The following is a 19612-nucleotide window of genomic DNA, read 5'->3' as shown; positions in this document are numbered from 1 at the left end:
GCCGCCCCAACGCCATACAACAGTAACGGGTGTCTCGTTTGTTTTAAAACGGAACAGAATGTCACTAGCACAGCGACAGCGTTAGACTGAAGCGTGATAATTTACCAGATTCCATCGGCTTCGCGCAGATTGTTCGGGTAGAGCGAAACAGACAGGAGCACTGTGTTCATTGGCCATTCAGAAAATAAATTGGGAACGACATTGAAAAAGAACAGTTCTGTTTTCAACAGGTAGAAAGGTTGGCTTCCTTTTCAGCGCTTTACCTGCACAGCATTCATTATTCATCCTTCATCTAGATCAGTTCCTCGGCGACGAAGCTACAATTAGGCACTGCGCAACACTGCGGAGACACATTGACTATCGGTGGAACACCGCCAGGCTTCGGAGGAAACACCGTCAAGATCCATAAACGTAAGTGGTCTAACACAAATTTTGCGTATTGACAGACACAGATGCAAATTCACATATCACTGTCAATTGTATCCATCGTTTTGGCAGTGGTGCGAACGGTTAGGAATAGCGTCGTGGGCATAGCAGATGCAAGACATGCATAAATATGATTAGCTATTGGTTGAAGGTTCAGCTTGTTGTGACAGCTTTATAATGAATTGTGTTGGCTACTTGGTCGTGCCGTGCAATTGACTGGAATTTAAATTTATAGCATGCGTCGTATTTCACCCCAATTCTGGAAGTGTGGCGAAAACTGCAATAAGTGCAGTAGGTACGCAAGCAGACCTACAATACGTACAATAGTCTGATAACAGCAGAGTGGAAATATAGGGAACCTCGTTACTCTGCACTGGTAGGCTAGATTGTTTAGGTGTCTTTTCTGCAGGGTCCTTCCAGGAAAGATAATCAAGTAAAATACCAGATATAACACTACACACGACTGCATACTATAGCCTACTGCTATCTACTTGCTCTTCAGGTTATGCTGAAGGAATGTGGACGGTAAACGGTAAGAAAGGCTGGATTCACCAACCGTTGACTTTTCCAGTCCGTTCTCCGACATTTCGGACGCTATTTAATCTTGCCCCAGAGCTGTTTAAACTTGCCCTATAGACGGGGCATGTTGGAACAGTTTCACTCCCGCTACTTTCGGGTGAACTGTCGTGTTTGGTTGGTTGTTCCCCGGTGTCCCCTATATAAAATAGCAATACAATTAAATAAAAAAAATCTAATTAAAAGTTAAAATTAATAAAAAAGGAAAAGAAAGAAAAAGGACAGTTCTTGCAATTCTGCTGAAATTTGTTATTTTCTTCTTTTTATTAGATTTTGTATTTGTTCACTTGAAACATAGGAGCAAGTAAATGCTTTATTCCTGATGTTAGCCATGCAAAGAGCTCTGTTGTCCTCATCTCATACTTCATACCTGCCAAATTACACTGCCCACAGCTACAACATTATTCATTTTAAGGTGACTGATTTATACTGTAGGAGTTTTTAAATGGGTCAGATCTCAATTAAATTCTACAGTGATGACGAAAGTGGACTCCCACATGAGGTGATTGTTCATAATTACCATAGAAAGAGAAAGAGAAGAGAAATACACATTTGAGACATGCAGAAAATGTTCCTTTGAGGAAGGAACCGAGGCGTTGAAATGTTGAGTTCCCCTTTCCTTTCGCAACTTTTTGATTATTGGAGCAATGATATACATCATCCAAATATTAAAGGCAGGTGATAAAGTATGCGTTATTAGTTCAAAACTAACAAAAGCATTTTTACAATGCCTTTACAATGTAATGGGATATATAATTTTCTTGGTTCTGGTTAGGGCACCAAGACCAGATATTTACCGAAAGCAAAACAGATCCATCTCCTTATTTCAGTTTGACTTCACTTTGACTGAAACCAATTGTGGAACCACAACATGGTGTGCTTGGATGTGCATGCGTGTGTGTGTGTGTGTGTGTGTGTGTGTGTGTGTGCACACGTGCACATGTGTTGATTTGAATGAAACAATTAATATCAGATTAAAGTACAGACTGTCAGCTTTAATTTGAGGGTATTACCAGTATATCCATATCAGGTGACTGTAGAGCACCACAGAGGCATGTAATATATGAAGTATATGTGAATATACATGTCATACAATCTGCACTATGTGTGAAATTGTTCTGCCTGGTGTTTTTCAAGGGTTCAGATGAAAAGTTCATGTTTTTTTTTTCTGTTCACCACGAACGTTAGCGAACAATTTGATAAGGTAGTGTGCAGCGAAAAGAAATATACACACAATTTGGGTTACCTACCCAATGTGATGGTTCGAAACTAGATTAGTTCTCCTCCTTTTAGAAGGTATCAGTGTTGCTTTCAAAAAGCATGTATTAGTTATATGCAATCATAGATTTGAATCTTTTAAGTTTATGGTGCACTTTTCTGTTTAAGGTGAACTTCCTATACACATTTTCCTACATACATACTGAGAGTGCATGAGGCAAAATGGTAGCTTTCTTCTCACATGAATGATATTGAGATGCTGTGACTGTTGATCAGACTCAGTGGTTCTGCTGGTGGCGCAGAGTGACTCACCTCTGGAAGTGGGGAGCGTCTGAATGGGCAGTGAGCTCTGAATAGCAATGATTGCTGTGCGTCATCTGAACACGGGCCACAGATATAAGTCGCCATGACAACATATGACAAGTGGGCAATGATTTTTATACTCAAACATTGTGTTCATCCAGCCGGCTAATGCGAGAACATTCTGGAAACATTTCTAGCGATGGCGCAGCAGTGTAACCGCGAAAAGTGCAAAAGAGTAGTGCGGGTTAGCAGGAAGTTGAAAAAGTGAAAGAGCAGGGTTGGATACAAAGCAAAAATAACACTGTAGACTCAGTGAGGAATGGCCTGGGCTTGAAGTTATGTAAGAAATGTATTTGTGTGTTTTTCTTTTGATACAATAGATGGGCACTCCAGAGAGGGGTGGGTGTTTGGGGAGGCTTATGTAAGAGGAGCGGATGATTGAATTTTTGTTTATCCGGAGGCTGCGGGGACTGTCAGACATGTGCGAGAACTTTCCGGAGATTTATAACTTGGTCCTCTGTCAGGGTGCTGAAGCTTGTTGCTGCCCATTTACCCTGGAAGAGGTGAGTGCATACTGTAATGATAGCTGGAGACGTGGAGCTAATGACAGCAATGCGGCAACGTCCCCTCATACTAACGGTTTCCGTTCCTCTCTCGGCAGCTCTCCGTCGAGGCCCGACTGAAGCCGGAAACCTCCGCTCTCCCTCCTCCTCCTCCTCCTCCTCCTCCTCCTCTTCCTCCTCCCTGGCCTCCGGCGTCGCGATGGCGCGGCGCGTGTGACCCATGGGCTCGTCCCCCGCCGCGCTGTCCAAGCTGAAGCTGGGGAAGCTGAAGGTGGTGCGCAGGCAGCTCCTGCAGCGCTATGAGCACCAGCCCTTCGTGTCCTGCCTGGCGGGGCTCTACGGGTGCCAGTGGAGGCGCTACCAGAGGGCCCGCACCCCGCCAGGGGCGTGCTGCTGCACCAAGGTCCGAGGGCCGCGCCACACCTTAAAGCCCCGGACACACCAAACCGACGGTCGGCGTCGGAGCCCCCGGAGCCGTCGATGAGAGAGCTCTCGCCGACGTCCGATGGCTCCGATGCCGATTCAACATGTTGAGCATAGAGCCCTCCAAAACACGCCGACGGAGTGTCGGTGTGCGGGACACACCGGAAAGACTCGGCCGACAGGGCGCCACCGACGTCCGACGGCCGACTGTCGGTTTGGTGTGTCCGGGGCTTTAGACCACGGGTGTCAAACTCCGGTCCTGGAGGGCCGCAGTGTCTGCAGGTTTTTTTTTGGTGTGCATCAGCACGAGAGATGCATTTCAAAGTCTTTCATTGGCTATAAAGAGTCCACACACACCTTGTTCTCAAGGCCTTAATTGGCTGCCGATTGAAAGGAAACCGCAAATACCCGCAGACGCTGCTGCGGCCCTCCGGGACTGGAGTTTGACACCCCTGCCTGAGACACTTCTCTGAGGCAGACGTGTAGTGCCTCGCTCTCCCTGATGCGCCCACTCTGACCGCCCTCCCACTGTCCCCTACCCTCACGTCAGACCTGGGTCATCATCGACGCAATTGTTTTGGATCCAAATACTTTTCTGAGCTTGATTGATCTTGCCTGGGGCAATTTTGAGCCGACCAAAAGGACCAGAAGGCTCAGGTTCCAGTGCAGTCCATACACGCTCAGTAAAGCGAAGAAAAGTATTTAAATCCAAAACTATTCCGAATTTTGGTGGCAAATTGTACCGTTTATCATCAGTTCCCATGTGCAGCTGAGGATACCGCCTGAATGAGACAGCAACGCTTCTTCAAGGCGTCCCTGGACTGTGAATCCATGACGATCAGGGACGCCTGCATGTGGTGATCCTCAGTCAAGCTCCTCCCCCCACCCCCCAAACCAAAGTCTGATGCCATTACAAATTTGACCCAGGTCTGCTTCACAGCACCCGTTGATCCTTCACACCCGCCATCCTGTCTCTCACATGTAGCAGCCTGCCTCCACACAGTGCTTTAGTTCACCCTGTTAAGATCTGATACACAGAATCTCCTTTCTGTGGAATTACTGTGTAATTCATTCCTGGAACTGGATTTTCTGTTTTTGAAAAGTACTTTGTTCTTTTGTGGGTTTTTTCATAGGTGGAATGTGGAAGTTTTGGGCTCCTGATAGCAACATTTTGGCTCTCCCTGGTGTTCCTGTATTTCTGGAGTGAGGCACAGAATGACTACAATGACTTTGACTGGTAGGTCTCACGTGTGCCAAAGCGAGAAATTCAGTTCAAATTACAGGGTCGTACACAGCCTACAGTATGTCAGTGTCCTGCTGAGAACATTTTGCTGTTTTTGCAAAGCAATGTTGGTGGTCTACATGATGGCAAACATAGTTCCTTAGTACAAATATGTTATGTGGTCTCCACAGCCTTGTAAAGATGTTATGTGGTCTCCATTTCAGGTTCAACTTTGGAAACCTGGGCTTCTGGTTCCCATGGTCAGTGGTGCTGCTGGTTGTTGCTGCCACATTCTTCAGCTATGTGACTCTGCTGCTGGTGAGAACACCTCATGCTGAGACCAGTTCAGTGTTAACTCAGACAGAGGACTTCTTCTTCCTCTGGGGCTCATGCAAACTGGGCACTGGCTGCTGTTTGCTGTGAGAAGAACTAAGCATACTTCAGCAGTGTAAAATAAGTTTGTCCTTGCTCCCTGTGTATCATTACATTACATTACATTAAAGGCATTTGGCAGACACTACAGCGACGTACAGCTGATTAGATTACTAAGCAGGAGACAGCTCAAGGGCCCAACGGCTTTGCGGATCTTATTGTGGCTACACCAGGGATCAAACCATGACCTTGCGGGTCCCAGTCATTTACCTTAACCACTACGCTACAGGCCGCCCACTTCAGAGTATCAGAGGTAATCCACTGCTCCTTGTGTTCGCCATGTTTTTCTGCAGGTTCTTGCAGTGTGTTTGCTGTCTGAGGGGCAGCAACTGTATCTGCATTGGGGACACAAGGTACACACTTTCTATGCTTCCCAACCTGTCTATTGTCTTTCTCCACTAGCTTCCTGCCTTCTCTATGGCCACACCCTCAGTTTCCCATTTTTCCGTTCGACAGCCCTACTTCAAATGTTCTATGGTCCCGTCTCCTCCTCCCAATGTACGATTTTATAACTACTGAACAGTGAGAGTCCTTGTTCTCATTCTGGCCAGACCTGGGTCAGATGATTAGAAGGTGCTTTTTACAAGCATTTCATACGCATGACAAGCACAGTAAAGTATTCCGTTATTTACCCAGGTCTGACTATCTTATAATCAGCTCAGTCTTGCAGGCCAGTCTCTGTGGGCCTGTTTGCATTCTGATGTGCAGATATCTGCACATTCACACAGTTTGTAAACAATGTTCATACTGCATATTTTCTCCTGTTTCATGAACGTGTTGACTTCTAATCTGTGCACTATAAAGATACTAATGCTGAACATTGTGGTTTAAAATGTTGTGTATCCATGACTCAGCCTTGGTTGTACTGATGTTTGTGTCTGTGGTCAGTTGCTTCTGAAAAAAAAGTAATGAAATTAAACCGTTCCATTCAGTACTTTTCATTCATGTGTCTATAAACAGGATATTGTGGATATAAACAGTTAATGGCGTCTTGAACTGTCTCCTCGTGTCTGCGTTGGTCGTGTGGCTTGATAATTCGTTTTTAATGTGCTGTTGTATTTTATTTTTCTTCCGCGTAGATTGGGATCCTTGTGACTCTGGCTTTCTCCATTGTGGCCACAGCGGTGCTTTCTGACCTGTGGAGTAAAGAATGGTCTACTCTTCTCCTGTCCTTCCAGGTGTGTGAATATCATGTTTCAGTGAAGCCATTTTACTCCAAGGGGCTGGAGATGACAAGTACTCTATTTAATGACACACTCAGTCACTCATTTTCGGAAATCTAGTTTTTTTTTTACGATTGACAGATACAAGTTAACCATAGCCATAGTTTCTACTTGCGTACCACTCAACATTCAAGGGAACCTTACTATGTGTTTTCATAATCGTGTCATGGACAATTCTGTTTTCATATGTTGTCTATTACTATGTCTGACTAATTTATGAATGAGAAATAAATTATGTCATATGTAATCATATTTATTGCATGGAACACTTAAAGTGAATGAAGTTATTTTCCTGCCCAGCAAATAAAGTAATAATATGCCATGCCCTCCCATGCAGTCTGGTAAAGAGACGTACACAAGAGAAATGTATGTTCTCTTGATTATGCAAAGCAAAGTACATGGTTATTGTGATGACTAAACATCTGATTGTCTTTGCCCTCAGACATGATAACAGTCGTCATTTGTTGATTGGATAGGTTACAGCACCATATCTGCATGTGGGCGGAGTCTTGATGATGACAATCTTGTCCTGGCCAATAGCCTTGCATTACTTCCGCATGCGCAAGAAAGGTATGTATAAAAGAGGTGAACTGAAATTGTAAAAAAAAATTGAGGGTCACTTCAAATATTAGCCCAGTTTATATAACAATGGTAATTTATATCAATCATACTTAAAGGTCAAGGGAAAAAAAAAAATGTTTCTGGAAGGTTTCTAGAATTGCAGATATTATTTCATTAGCCCTCTTTCTCCCTAATCCCACCCCTAACATTACCCCCGATGTAACAATACAGCAAGACAGCACCGAGTGCTTGCCACAGTGCACTGTAATCATATTCAAATTGAGAAAAAAACACATTATAGACTACATCATAGATTTAAATATATTCATGGGGATTCTGGGCCCAGTACAGGGTGACCCATGTTTCTTAAGCGTAATGTCAGACACTTGTCAACCTGTGTTGATACATGCTGCGGTAGCTCTTTTCGTGTCGCGTCTCCATGGTCACCATGATTATAATGCAGAGAAGGATGTAAGTTCTTCATTTATAATGCAGTTCTCTGGCCCCTGTGTGAATTGATTAGGAGATGGGGTTTCATGTGATGTTGTAATGGGGTGTTTCGGCCTGCTTGTGTTTATCTGCTGTCTGACCTGTAGTAATTATTTAGGTAGAGTAGAGTAGTGTATGTGGTCATTGCTGCAGTAATAATGCTCTATTTATTTCCGAATAATGTGTTTTGTAACTGATTTATAATCCACATTCATGCTTATGTACAGTACTGTAGTGTAGTGTTGTAGCTTATATGGCTGAATATTGCTGTAGATACCTGTTTGCTGCTCACAGCTCAGTTATACTGAATGATCATATCGGGGGTTGTCTTATGAACTTTCAACTGCTCTGAGGGAAGGGGAGAAGGAAGTCTGAGAGAATAGCGCGCTGGTTTACCTTGCTCTGTGACTCTGTAGTGATCCTGTGGTGTGTCTTTGTTGCAGTCAAACGGGCGGTTACCATGGGACTGTACTTGGCAGTCCTCTTCTCCCTTTACCTGGTTCCCCTGGGTTTGTATTCGCCCTGCATCAAAGAAGAGGGCACCCTGGGACCTGCTCCTGTTCTCATTGGGCACAGAGGTGCCCCCATGGTGGGTGTCAACTCTGTAAAGCAATAATAATCCATAGCAGCCCCCCATAACAGGGTGACTCCGAGCCCCTGGTCAAAATGGCTGAATACCCATGCCGCATTTCCAAATGTAGGTGGTATAAATTAAACAGAAAACACAGAATCAGCAACTACTTTTGTTTTCCATTTAAGATTTTTGTGTTAAAATTGTAGCGTTGGAAGCTAAGCGGAGAGCCAGGGGCGACCAAAGGTAGAACCTTTTTTAACCGACACGCGAACGTGTCAGTCACTAAATCCCAGGGAGAACCGAAATAGGGATACCCAGCTAGGAACAGGACTTCTCCCGGAACAATGGGAGGAAAGGAAATTAAACAAACCAAACTTAGAAATCGTAAACAGAGAAGTAGCTCAAAAACGGCTAGAGAACGTAAAACAACCCTTGAATAACTAGGGCGATCCAATACTTTGGTACCGTGCCAAATAGCTGGGCACTGAGTGAAAACCAAAAGAAAATACAACCTAGCGAGAAAAGCTAGGCACGAAAATAAAAACCTCGAGGCGCAGCTCGGGACAAAAATGCAAACCAAAATACAACACCGGGGACAACGTCCCTCTACCATCGACTCACACGAGTCCAAAAGAAAAACAAAACCCTTGAGGAAGGCGCCAGCACACACAACACTTCCAGCTGTACGCCTTCCTTACCTTTTAGATATTTCTCCTTTTTAGCAATGAGAGAATTATCCACCAGCACCGTACCTGACTCGTATAGGGTTAGAGTCTACCGGGCGCTTTACCGGCTTTGTGCCAAGGGCGAACGGTTGAACACAAAAGCACAGAAACTAGTCCCTGCTGGTCTTAAATACTCTCCCGGGAGGTAATTCCCCTGGCGTAAACGAGGAACAGGTGGAAACAATAATCCTCGGCCAACTAGTGGCACCAGTGAGAATTACCTCCCACCATGACAAAAATATGGTTACAAGACCATTGTAAATCCCTTCCTATCATTAAAAAGGCTCACTAACACATTGACTCACCATCTGCCATCTGTGTTTATAGTCCTTAAATTCGGGTTTCAAAATATACAGTTGACGGCCCGACACTCTGTAATTGTCCCAGCCAATGGCGTTTCATCCTCAGCGCGTTTACAGAGAAGGGGGAGGGATAAACAGTGTTGTGGTTTGAATGTGTTTGTTGCTGCTATTCCTTTCTTGACTGTTAGAAGTCTGAAATGTCCTATTGTACCTTTAATTCACAAGTAAATAATAAATAATGGTTCCACATTCTGACCTATGTGCCAAGCTCTAAAGGTTATATCCTATGAAATTTAAAACCATGTACCCCTTTAAACATGACATGATGTTTCACCTCACCAGGTAGTAGCCTTTGATTCTTAGTTTCCATTGTTTCACACACAAATACCTCGCCGTAATGTGCATGTTACAGTACACCTTAAGGGAATTATGAGGCCTGTTCTTCAGTTCAGTTAGCACTCCTGTCAGTTTGAACACATCCTTTACTGATAACGAGGCCAAGACTGTGTGAACAGATGCTTCTCTCCGTGTGAAAGCTCGCACCTGAGAACACCCAGATGTCCTTCGAGAAGGTGGTGGAGGCAGGAGGAGACGGCCTAGAAACAGATGTCGCCATCAGGTCAGTCACAACTACACTTTCCATCTGCTGAAAGCTTGCCCACCTACGGAGAGACCTTTTTATTTTTCGTTATTATACCCTATACCAATAACGCTGAATAACAGTAACTTCAGAGAAACCTCTTCCAGGCATCAAATACACAAATAGTTTGAGGGAATAAGTCTTTGGCTCCTGAAAGAGGCAGATTCACACAAGGCAGATTGGAAAGCTACAGTATTTGCAGCAGTAATGTGCCAGCTTGCTTTGCTTGGTGCAGATCATACAGCATCAGGGCCAGTAGGCCAGGTAAATCACATGGCAGTATTTGCACATGCAAAACATTCTGTTTTTTCCGGCTTAGCAGAAAAAAAAGCAGAATAACAACACGTGCCTGTACAGAGAGATTAACGATGGAATGAAATTATACAGCTACTGTAGAAGCATTTACTGTAAATCCAGGGTCGGATAACGATGTTCAAAGGCCCTGGGGCCTCAAAAAAATAATTCTAAACAGCCAACATAATCCCTGTGGTTTGATGAAAACAGCTATTTGTTTCTCAGCAAAAAGGAATAAAGAGCCTAAAAACTGGGCAATGCTGACAACGCTCTGAAGAATATTAATCCAATACTCTCTGATTCTGCTCTGCTAATAAGACGACAATCAGTTCTAGCATTTCAATCTGTCCATGCAACCACACAAAGCATTGCTTTGAGATGATCAGGGGAAATGTCATGTTCACAAGACAAGTAGCATTTTTCCAGTTGTTGTATCCCAATGTGAAACTACTAGTTCTACTACCAGTGAAACTAGCTTGCAAAGGAATAGAAGCGGGTCTGTTTCTCTATGATGTTCTGTTGTCACTTTCATGATGTTCTGACTACCAACTGTTTTTTTTTTGTCACAGCTATGACGGGGTTCCATTTCTGATGCACGACAGAACTTTGCGAAGGACCACGAATGTGCAGGAGGTGTTCCCGGACCGCACAGACTCCCTGGCCGCCATGTTCAATTGGACTGAGCTTCAGAGACTAAACGCCGGCACCTGGTTCCTCTCTGTGAGCACCCACCTCTGTGTGCTCTCATGCTGACCTTATGTGAACTTCTGCCCACTGGATAAGAACTTCCTGTAGTTTAGCTACTTTGTGTGTGGTCTATACAGGATACAAGTGTCTAGCATTGCACAAAACCCGCTCAGCGTTATAGTTGACCTCGAATCCTCAACCAGACCAAAAAGCTGCATTTTGTCTTGGCACTTTGTTATGATTTAGTGTTTAGTGTAGTCAATGCTGCAATAATAATGCTATCAATTTATTTCTTAATAATGTGTTTTGTAACTGATTTATAATCCATGAAGTAGTTAATGACTGGGACCCGCAAGGTCGGCGGTTCGATCTCCGGCGTAGCCACAATAAGATCCGCACAGCTGTTGGGCCCTTGAGCAAGGCCCTTAACCCTGCATTGCTCCAGGGATGGCTTGTCTCCGGCTTAGTCTTATCAACTGTACATCGCTCTGGATAAGAGCGTCTGCCAAACGACATGTAATAATGTAATAATAATGGTCTGAGGGAAGGGGAGAAGGACGTCTGAGAGAATAGCGCACTGGATTACCTCGCTCTATGACTGTTATCTTTCTTATTCCTCTTGTTGTTCTTGTCCTGCAGCGTGACCCCTTCGGAACCGCCTCCTCTCTGGTCCCAGCAGATCGGGCCCGAGCACAGAACCAGTCTGTCTTCACGCTGCGCAACTTCCTGGACCTGGCCGCCCTGCACGGGAAAATGGTGATCTTTGACCTTTACCGCCCACCTAGGGGACACCCCTACAGAGACACCTGGATCACCCGCACTCTGGAGGTCATCCACAATGAGTCCTCCATCCGATCCAGCCAGGTGAGCCTCCGTAGTTCCCCAATGTCCTCCACTTCTTCTCTCTTTCACTTTCCTTGCTCCAGCATTATATGAAGGAAAATATATCCTATGCAGGTATACACTGTAACACATGTTAGAGTATAACAGAGATAGACAAGGCGGACATTTACTAGACATTTACTAACTTTGGCCATTAAGTTGAATCACTGGTTAACTAGAAACTCAACACTCCTTCTTTCTGTTGGTCTTTCTTATTCCTTAGATAAGGGCTACTGTGGAATAAGTATGACCTACTGTCTGTATAGTTATAAATGGCCTTTCATATAGCGCCTTTATCCAAAGCGCTTCTCAACAAACCACACTCACAAACCAGCGGTGATTAGCTGCCATGCAAGGCACCAACCAGCTCGTCAGGAGCAATTGGGGGTTAGATGTCTTGCTCAGGGACACTTCAACACACCCAAGGTGGGATCGAGCCGGCAACCCCTCCGACTGCCAGACTACTACTCTTGCCAATGTCACCCATATGAGTGAAAAGTGGTGGGATATTCTGTTATATCTGTGCAGAGAATATGCTCTTGTTAAGGTACTTTGCTGTGTGGCTGTTCCGCGCAGGTGCTCTGGCTGCCCTGGGAACTGAGGAACCTGGTCCAGGAGCTAGACCCAGCCCTGCAGCAGACCTCTGGGAGGAAGGCCGCCATTGAGGAGCTGCAGGAGAACAAGATCGTCAAGCTTAACCTCCATTACAGCTCCATGTCCGAGGAGCAGATCAGGTAGCACCGACCATACAGCGACTTTACATCCCATTTTTTTATATTACATTTTGTCATTTGCCTGACGCTTTTATCCAAATGATATGATTAGACTAAGCAGGAGACAATCCACCCCTGGAGCAATGCAGGGTTAATTAAGGGCCTTGCTCAAGGGCCCAATGGCTGTGTGGATCTTATTGTGGCTACACCGGCGATCGAACCAGCGACCTTGCGGGTCCCAGTCATTTACCTTAACCACTAGTGCACTGCTACACCAGTGCATCTCCACTACAGATGCTGTCCTCACCGAGAAGCCCAGTCTCCACAAAATAGCTGAGACGAGACAAGACAAGAGAAATCTTGGAAACGTCCGTGTTTGAATCTCAAAATGTCCGCGACTATGGACTAGGCAGTCCACACCAAAGCTGCGAGTGAACAAATAAACGGCTGTTTCCATGACAATCCAAGTTAACTGTAACGTTGAATTGCTAATTGTACTAAAACCCCAGGCTTAAACTCAACACGCTCAGTTTTCAAAATGCTAACCGCTGAGAGCCGATGGTCTAAAACTGGCCAGTTCACACCAATAAAACTTTCATCTAAAGACGTTCCAAAACCGTCTCTTCTTGCCTTGGCATTTTGGTGGAGACTGGCCTGAAGGGTACTAGAATCTGTTCATCCCAATTCTGCTTCTACTGTAGGTATACATTTATTTTACCACCACCAGTCTATGGCTAGAGAGTAGCCAGAATCATACCCTCTTCTTGATTTTCATTTTATACTTCTCTGCCTTATTCCTACATCCAACAAAACACCTCCACATATTTATTTTTATCTTCTGTGTTCTGTGTGTGTGTGTGTGTGTGTGTGTTTTTGCAGCAAGTATGCATCAGTGAACATCAGCACTAACCTGTATGTGATCAGCCAGCCCTGGCTGTACTCTTTGGCCTGGTGTGCCGGGGCCCAGTCTGTCACTACCAACGCCCTGCAAGTCCTCAAGAATCTGCGTAGGCCGCTCTTCCTCATGGTGAGAGACTGACTGGGATCAGGGACTGACTGATGCGCTCCTGGACACACTTAGCAGTGTGGACCTGACCTGTTCTCCATCCTGTCTTTTCCCCGTTGTCCTCTCCGTCACACAGACTCCGCAGGAGTACAAACGGATGTGGATCCCCACGGATGTCGTGTCTGCCGTCCTCATCCTCATCATCTTCGTCTTTCACTGGTGAGTGCGTCAGTGCTGGACCTGTGCGCCCACAAGTTCACATTCTGTATTTAAGTGCTGTCTTTCGTGGCATAACAACCAAGTATGCTCATCAACTCAGAAACATTTTGCTTAGTGCATGAAAGATGCAACAATGTATTAATTCATCTTTAAATATGCTGTATTTGTACTGTGCTACAACCTCTGTCGGAAAGCTTTTGCGGTTACATTTCTGTTTCTTTGCTGTTCATGTGATTGTCTTTGATTTCCTTCACTAGCTCTTTGAACCTTTGCTTGTGGATTGTGGATTTCTGATTACTTTGCTGACTTTGCATGTTTGACTGTATTTTGTGTGACTTTTGATTCCCGCTTGGCCCCTTTTGATTTGGTTGCTGATTGGATTTTGTGTTTGATAATTGCCTCATTCCATTCGACTCATTCCATTAAATTATTGTCTTATCCCTTTTTGTCTGACTGCCCCAGTGTAATTCTCGTGTTTGACCCTGATTCGCTCACCACAACTTCAAACCTTTCATTTTCGTTTCGTCTCTACTGCTTTCCGTATAGTTACTCCGGTTAGTTTCCAGCTGGATTACACATTCATCCATAGTGACACTATTTTGTTATTTTGCTTTATTACTTTTCCTTTATTATCTTTTCCTTTATAATCTCCATTGGGGGCCCAGTATTTCAAAACCTTTTTGGATAGGATTTCAGTAATCGCATAGGATTAAATCTCAAAATTGGGTATTTCAAAACTGGAAGCATGATCCTGATCCTAAAAATTGGGAAAAGGATTTTGTCGTCCAATCCTGTGTAGAATCTTGATAAGGTGGAGATTAGGATAGTTTTTAATACTGAAAATCAGGATAACCTTGATCCCACTGAAAGGGTGGATTCAGGATGGCTTCATGGTTGATGTCGGCACATATTTTATGAATTGTTTTATCCAGTGATTGCACATTAATAGGTACACAAACCCTTCCAAAATAATATCAATTCTAAATAAAATATTTTCAAGAAAAACCCCACAAACTAAAAGTGGTCTACCTAAAGAAAAGTGCAAGCCTTAAAATGTGTAGACACTTTAGGATATTATTTTTTTAATATTCTGTCACCTATTCTAAAATAATTGGCTAATGGGAAGCTGCAAAAACAAGAACTTCACAGTTCTTCCTCAGAAAATGCTGGGCCAGCATCCAGAGGGACCGGTTGGACGGTCACGGCAGTGAACCATTATTTTAATTAGGGTCTTTTGATCACCAACACCATTATGCTGACAAAACAGTTGTGTCTGGAATTATTTTTATTATCCAGTGAGACATTCCCTGACAGCACAGCCACATAGGGCCAGCGTAGGCGATGTCTGCAGGAGGTAGTCGTGACATAACATGGAGGAAGTCTGCCCATTACTCAGATTTAGCAGAAATCATACTTTTGATGCAGATTTGGTGAATAATGATCAAGCAAGGGCAGCGGTAAGCTAAGTACAGGCTACATGTTAGTAAGGGATTAACTAGCTGCACTCTACGTCGCTACTGCCTGCCTCCCTATGGAAAGCGACCAAGCGCCTACCTACGTTGCTTTTCTCAGTGTGCAGTCTGGGTTGAATTCTGAAGTTAGACTGACTTTGGCCTATGTATTGTGCACTAAGACAGAGGAATATGGCTAATATGCAAACTGATTTACACTGTTTACAACATGTTCACTCACGTCTGTTTGTCTTAATGACATCTTGCATTGTTTTGACAAGCAGAGCGAAATACGCAGAGACTGCAAATCTAGATTCTGTGATCTTATCTTGAAAAACCAGGACAAAACCTAGACAAGATCAAATTGAGCTGGGATTGTGGCATCAGGAAGGATGTCTTTTTTTGTCTCTTAAGAGCTAATAACAAAGCGTCTTTTAGAAGGGTCACTTTGTCCGTGTGTGTTCCAGGTGGAGGGAACGGGGTTTGGCTTTCTACTCGGGCGGTCGAGAAACAAATGACGATGGAAGCTACAGCAAGTTCAGAACAGGTGAGCAACACGTCTGCTGGGAACACTAATGTAGGTGAAGCCCTGCACTACATTCAGGATATACATTTTTGGAGCTACAGGGCCAATAATAGGGTACATATTCCTGATTGGAATTTTACCTTTCGTAAAACTTTATTGGCATTTGGCATTTTATTGGCATCCAGAGCGACATACAGTTGATTAGACTAAGCAGGAGACAATCCTCCCCTGGAGCGATGCAGGGTTAAGGGCCTTGCTCAAGGGCCCAACGGCTGTGCGGATCTTATTGTGGCTACACCAGGGATCGAACCACCAACCGTGCGGGTCCCAGTCACGTACCTTAACCACTACGCTACAGGCCGCCCCGTCTCCATACCATGTCTCCTGTGTGCTAATATACTTACTTATATACAATGTGCAGTTTTGTGCCCAAACAAACTGCCTTAACCACAAAATGTTGAATCTATCTACAGTGGAATACTTGTACACCTAAGCCCGCTCTACCTCTTGACCCTCGACCTCATGACGCTATGCTTTTTGTTTTTCCGACAGAGCTAAGTGACGTGTGGTCGGTCTCTGGCGTCGGTACATTCGGACAGGCCGTGAATGCAGCCGTCGCCCCAAAGCTGAGCTCCGTTTCCGAAATGCAGGAGGCCTCTGGGACTGCCCATCTGCCTTGATGTTATCGCAGCCCTCCACATTTCACTGCCCTCCATGATCGGTGTTCACTGGATGTACTGCAAATCCACGGAGAAATTAATCTGCCTTTTCTTAAAATAATGTCACAGAATGCTTAGATAGCCTCCAGAAAAAGATGTTTAACAATATTGGCAGGCTCATCCAGGTGCTTACCATCCATTGAATTATCTACCTCGCCCCAGCCCTTGTCTCAGTGAAGGTTCATGCCTTGTGGGGGAATAGAGTCCTTGTTGTACTGTTTGTTATACAGTATATGACCTGTGATATTCCTGTATCGACTGTCAAATACCATTATATGTGAAAAATGGATTTCTGGATCAATACCATTAATTTCGGTTCACATGTATAAATACAAAAGGCAGCAGTATGAATCATTGAGGAAAAAAGTGTGAATTCACATGTGGTGTGAAACTGTTTCAACAATGTTTTACAATGAATTTTCAGTGATTATATTTAATCATATTCAATGTAATATGAAGCACAGGTGGTGCTGATAAACTTGGCCTAGCCCATTCATTTCTTTAATCAAATGCCCCTGTCAAACAGGATTCTAGTTAAGTGTTTTTGTAAATGGCTTCCTGTGTAATATTAATAAGTAGTCTTCATTTAAATTACAAGCAGCATTTTGGACATTCCTGACTGCTTGTATCATTCGTGTTAAAGCTTTAAGCTTTTACTATATGGACCCATTCAGAACTGATACTAAATTACAAGCACTTTCTGGACATATGGTTGCAATTTGAATGGTTTTTTACATTTATAGCCATGTATGGACAGTCTTGGAAATGGAAAAGGGCACATAAAACAGTAGTAAAAAATAAGTCCTTCTGGCAAGGAATAAAAATGTGAGTTAGAAAGTTTCTACACAGTCTCTGGCTGGTCCAATAAAAACTCCAGCTCAGACAGCTGGTGTTTGTTTCTGTTTGATCATAGATAAAACTTATGAAACAAACATTCTTGTTTCCCCTCTGCAGGACCGGTGAGTTCTTGTGAATGTGCTGATATAGTTTGCGGAGGTGGCCCATGGTACGGTATCAGCCCAGCACTGGCTGTAGCTGTTAGCCCCCACGATGGCTGTAGCGTCATCCAGGGAGTAAGGGATATCACTCAATCTCAACATATCAGCTATCCCCTCTGGTCAACTGGGTGACCACACCACTGGGCTCCAGTGACTCAGTGTTTGTGCCATCATGTGAGGAATATAAGCAGTGGCTTGACATTGGACAAGAGTGCCTGTTCATCAGTGCTCTGCAGTGTTTACAGAGAAATAACAAATTCCAAATTGGGTAAAAGAAATAGGGGAAAATAAACGTATTTACCACAAAAGAGTGAATATTTGATGTTCAAAATTAGTGCAAAGGTATGAGTGAAAGCCACTTTCATTCTGAAGCACTTCTTATGTGTGGCCAAAGCAGTGACTATTCATCACTTTGAATATGGATACATCACAACAATTACGAAAGGTTACGATATAGGTGTGTCATACACTGCAGGACAGCTTACTTTCCTCTGTCTTTGTTAATTAAGAGTTGTTGTGACATTTTAAATTGACCTCTGTGTCTCTTTGCTATATGCTATGACTGTATGTTACATAAAATACATATTTTGAAATACGTCGTTTCTATTTTTTCTTCATGGGTTGTTGCCTTGTTCGAGTGTCTGCGCTGACACCAGAAACTACAGATTTAAAATACAGGGACACTAATCACAATTATAATGATGCAGATGGCACCACTGCTTCGCCATCAAAACTGATGAAAAATGATGGTTTTGGTTAATGCTCCGGATTTGGGGTGGGAAAGGATATTCTGTATGCGGATGTTCTTTTGCTTTGTGCCACAGAAAATGGGGTGAGCTCTGATCCCACAAATACATCAGCATTAGTGCCTCCATGTAGCATTATATCTGCACAGCAAAACAATAAATAGTGCTTCTGATATTAATATGTACTGTAGGCAGTGAACTGTGTAGCAGTTTTGTAGTTTCAAAATGTGCTGCAAAACATAAATAGAATGGTTCTATTTGTCAATATTTATGAGAGCAAAAATGAGTATGGCCCAGAGGATAAGGGAAGTACATGATACAGTATGAAATATGTGCCAACGTGAACATTATGTTCAAATGTTTATTAACATTTGTCATCTGAAAGCAAAATGCACAGCCCACAGTGTTGCTATGAAGTGGTAGTTTATCACATTCCTCACAGTTTGAATAGGATTGTATATGCACCAATAGGTGTATATTAATGTACTGTTATTTTCATTGACATATCAGTGACTTCAGGAACACTTTATTTTGTACCTCTTGACTGGTTTCCAATACGACTGTTATCCAGTGTTTAATATGATAGTCTCTAACACTGATTTTTTTTTTTTTAAGTCAAATATTCTCCAAATAAAATACTGAAGATTAAAATTAATTGTATCAATCAATTGACAGAGTTATTATTATCACATTCAACATCTTTCTCCATCAGACCTCCATCAGACCTGACCAGACAATGCTTACAATTTTACATTCAGTTTGCACATTCAGTAACCCATTTACACATTATTTTACCTCAACACTTGAAGTGTAGGCCACCAGTGGACTGAAGTTCTTAGTCTCAGTGCTCTATGCTCTACATCAAGGACAGCCCTGGTTAGAATGCCATGTCATGTCCAGTGAAACATAGACTAAAGTTTTTTAATGTGCTGCTGTTCAGTAAAATCTATCACTGAATAGATGGCAGGAGCAATAACCAACTTTCCTCACAAAATACTCTGCGTGTGACTCAAGAATACCTGATTATTTCAACTACTTTCATGATTATGATAACATTTGTTATAATAATTTACAGGGCATAACTTCCCTTAATATTTCACAGGACTACACTACCAATAAACTACCAATTCTTTAGCTTCCATAAAAAGGCCAAAAGTCAATTTAAGACCAGACCAAAGCAGACTGTATTAGCCTGTTGGTCCTTAAGTGCTTTGTATGGCCTACTATGGTATCTACTTGTGGTCTTGTAGCGCATCATTCATTTTGAGCCAGCAGCTGAATTACATCCCAAACAAAAGGTGATGAGCAAATTAAGGGCAATGAAGTTATTTTAGACTAAAACCCAGATTTACATGTGCAAGTTCAGAAAGCCACCAGGTGCAGTGGTTTGAGAAATCGGGATCTCTGTTTTAAGCCTAATTTATTCTTCGCTCTTGAAAAGCAGTCTAATGTAGCACCCCAACAAAAGTCATATTTAGATTCTGAAAGGATGTGAAAATGTTTTTTCATACATTTATCATCACACATTTTACTGAGGAATGGGGTGATCTGGATGTATTGGCAGAATCGGTGGGAAATTGTGACTTGGGGGTTGTAAAAACTAAAAAACTTGGGGGTTGTAAAAAAATAAATTTGTGACATTGTCATTCATCATAACTTTACTGCAACACTGTAAAAAGTTACAATAATGTTTT

At 43.2% G+C, this 19612-nt stretch overlaps 1 protein-coding gene across 1 annotated transcript; it reads left to right on the top strand.

Annotated features, from left to right (window-relative positions):
• The first annotated feature begins 42 nt into the window (after positions 1–42).
• On the top strand, positions 43–17765 carry LOC133132896 (glycerophosphodiester phosphodiesterase domain-containing protein 5-like). Its single transcript, XM_061248696.1, has 16 exons — positions 43–411; positions 3185–3489; positions 4643–4746; positions 4956–5049; positions 5457–5516; positions 6243–6341; positions 6863–6956; positions 7880–8025; positions 9574–9656; positions 10541–10691; positions 11298–11522; positions 12117–12274; positions 13133–13280; positions 13396–13478; positions 15397–15476; positions 16008–17765. Exons 2-16 carry the CDS (start codon positions 3307–3309, stop codon positions 16133–16135), a joined length of 1836 nt encoding a protein of 611 aa, XP_061104680.1. The 5' UTR covers positions 43–411; positions 3185–3306; the 3' UTR covers positions 16136–17765.
• Positions 17766–19612: the final 1847 nt, after the last annotated feature.

Source organism: Conger conger, chromosome 7 (assembly GCF_963514075.1).
Source record: "Conger conger chromosome 7, fConCon1.1, whole genome shotgun sequence".
Lineage (NCBI taxonomy): Eukaryota > Metazoa > Chordata > Actinopteri > Anguilliformes > Congridae > Conger > Conger conger.
This window is presented reverse-complemented; position numbering and strand designations above follow the sequence as displayed.

Bases quoted from the DNA above. Each gene is read 5' to 3' on its own strand.
- LOC133132896 (XM_061248696.1), top strand. From the start codon at position 3,307: ATGGGCTCGTCCCCCGCCGCGCTGTCCAAGCTGAAGCTGGGGAAGCTG. The intron at 8,026-9,573 runs GTGGGTGTCAAC...TCCGTGTGAAAG, and splicing joins GGCACAGAGGTGCCCCCATG to CTCGCACCTGAGAACACCCA. The intron at 9,657-10,540 runs GTCAGTCACAAC...TTTTTGTCACAG, and splicing joins GAAACAGATGTCGCCATCAG to CTATGACGGGGTTCCATTTC.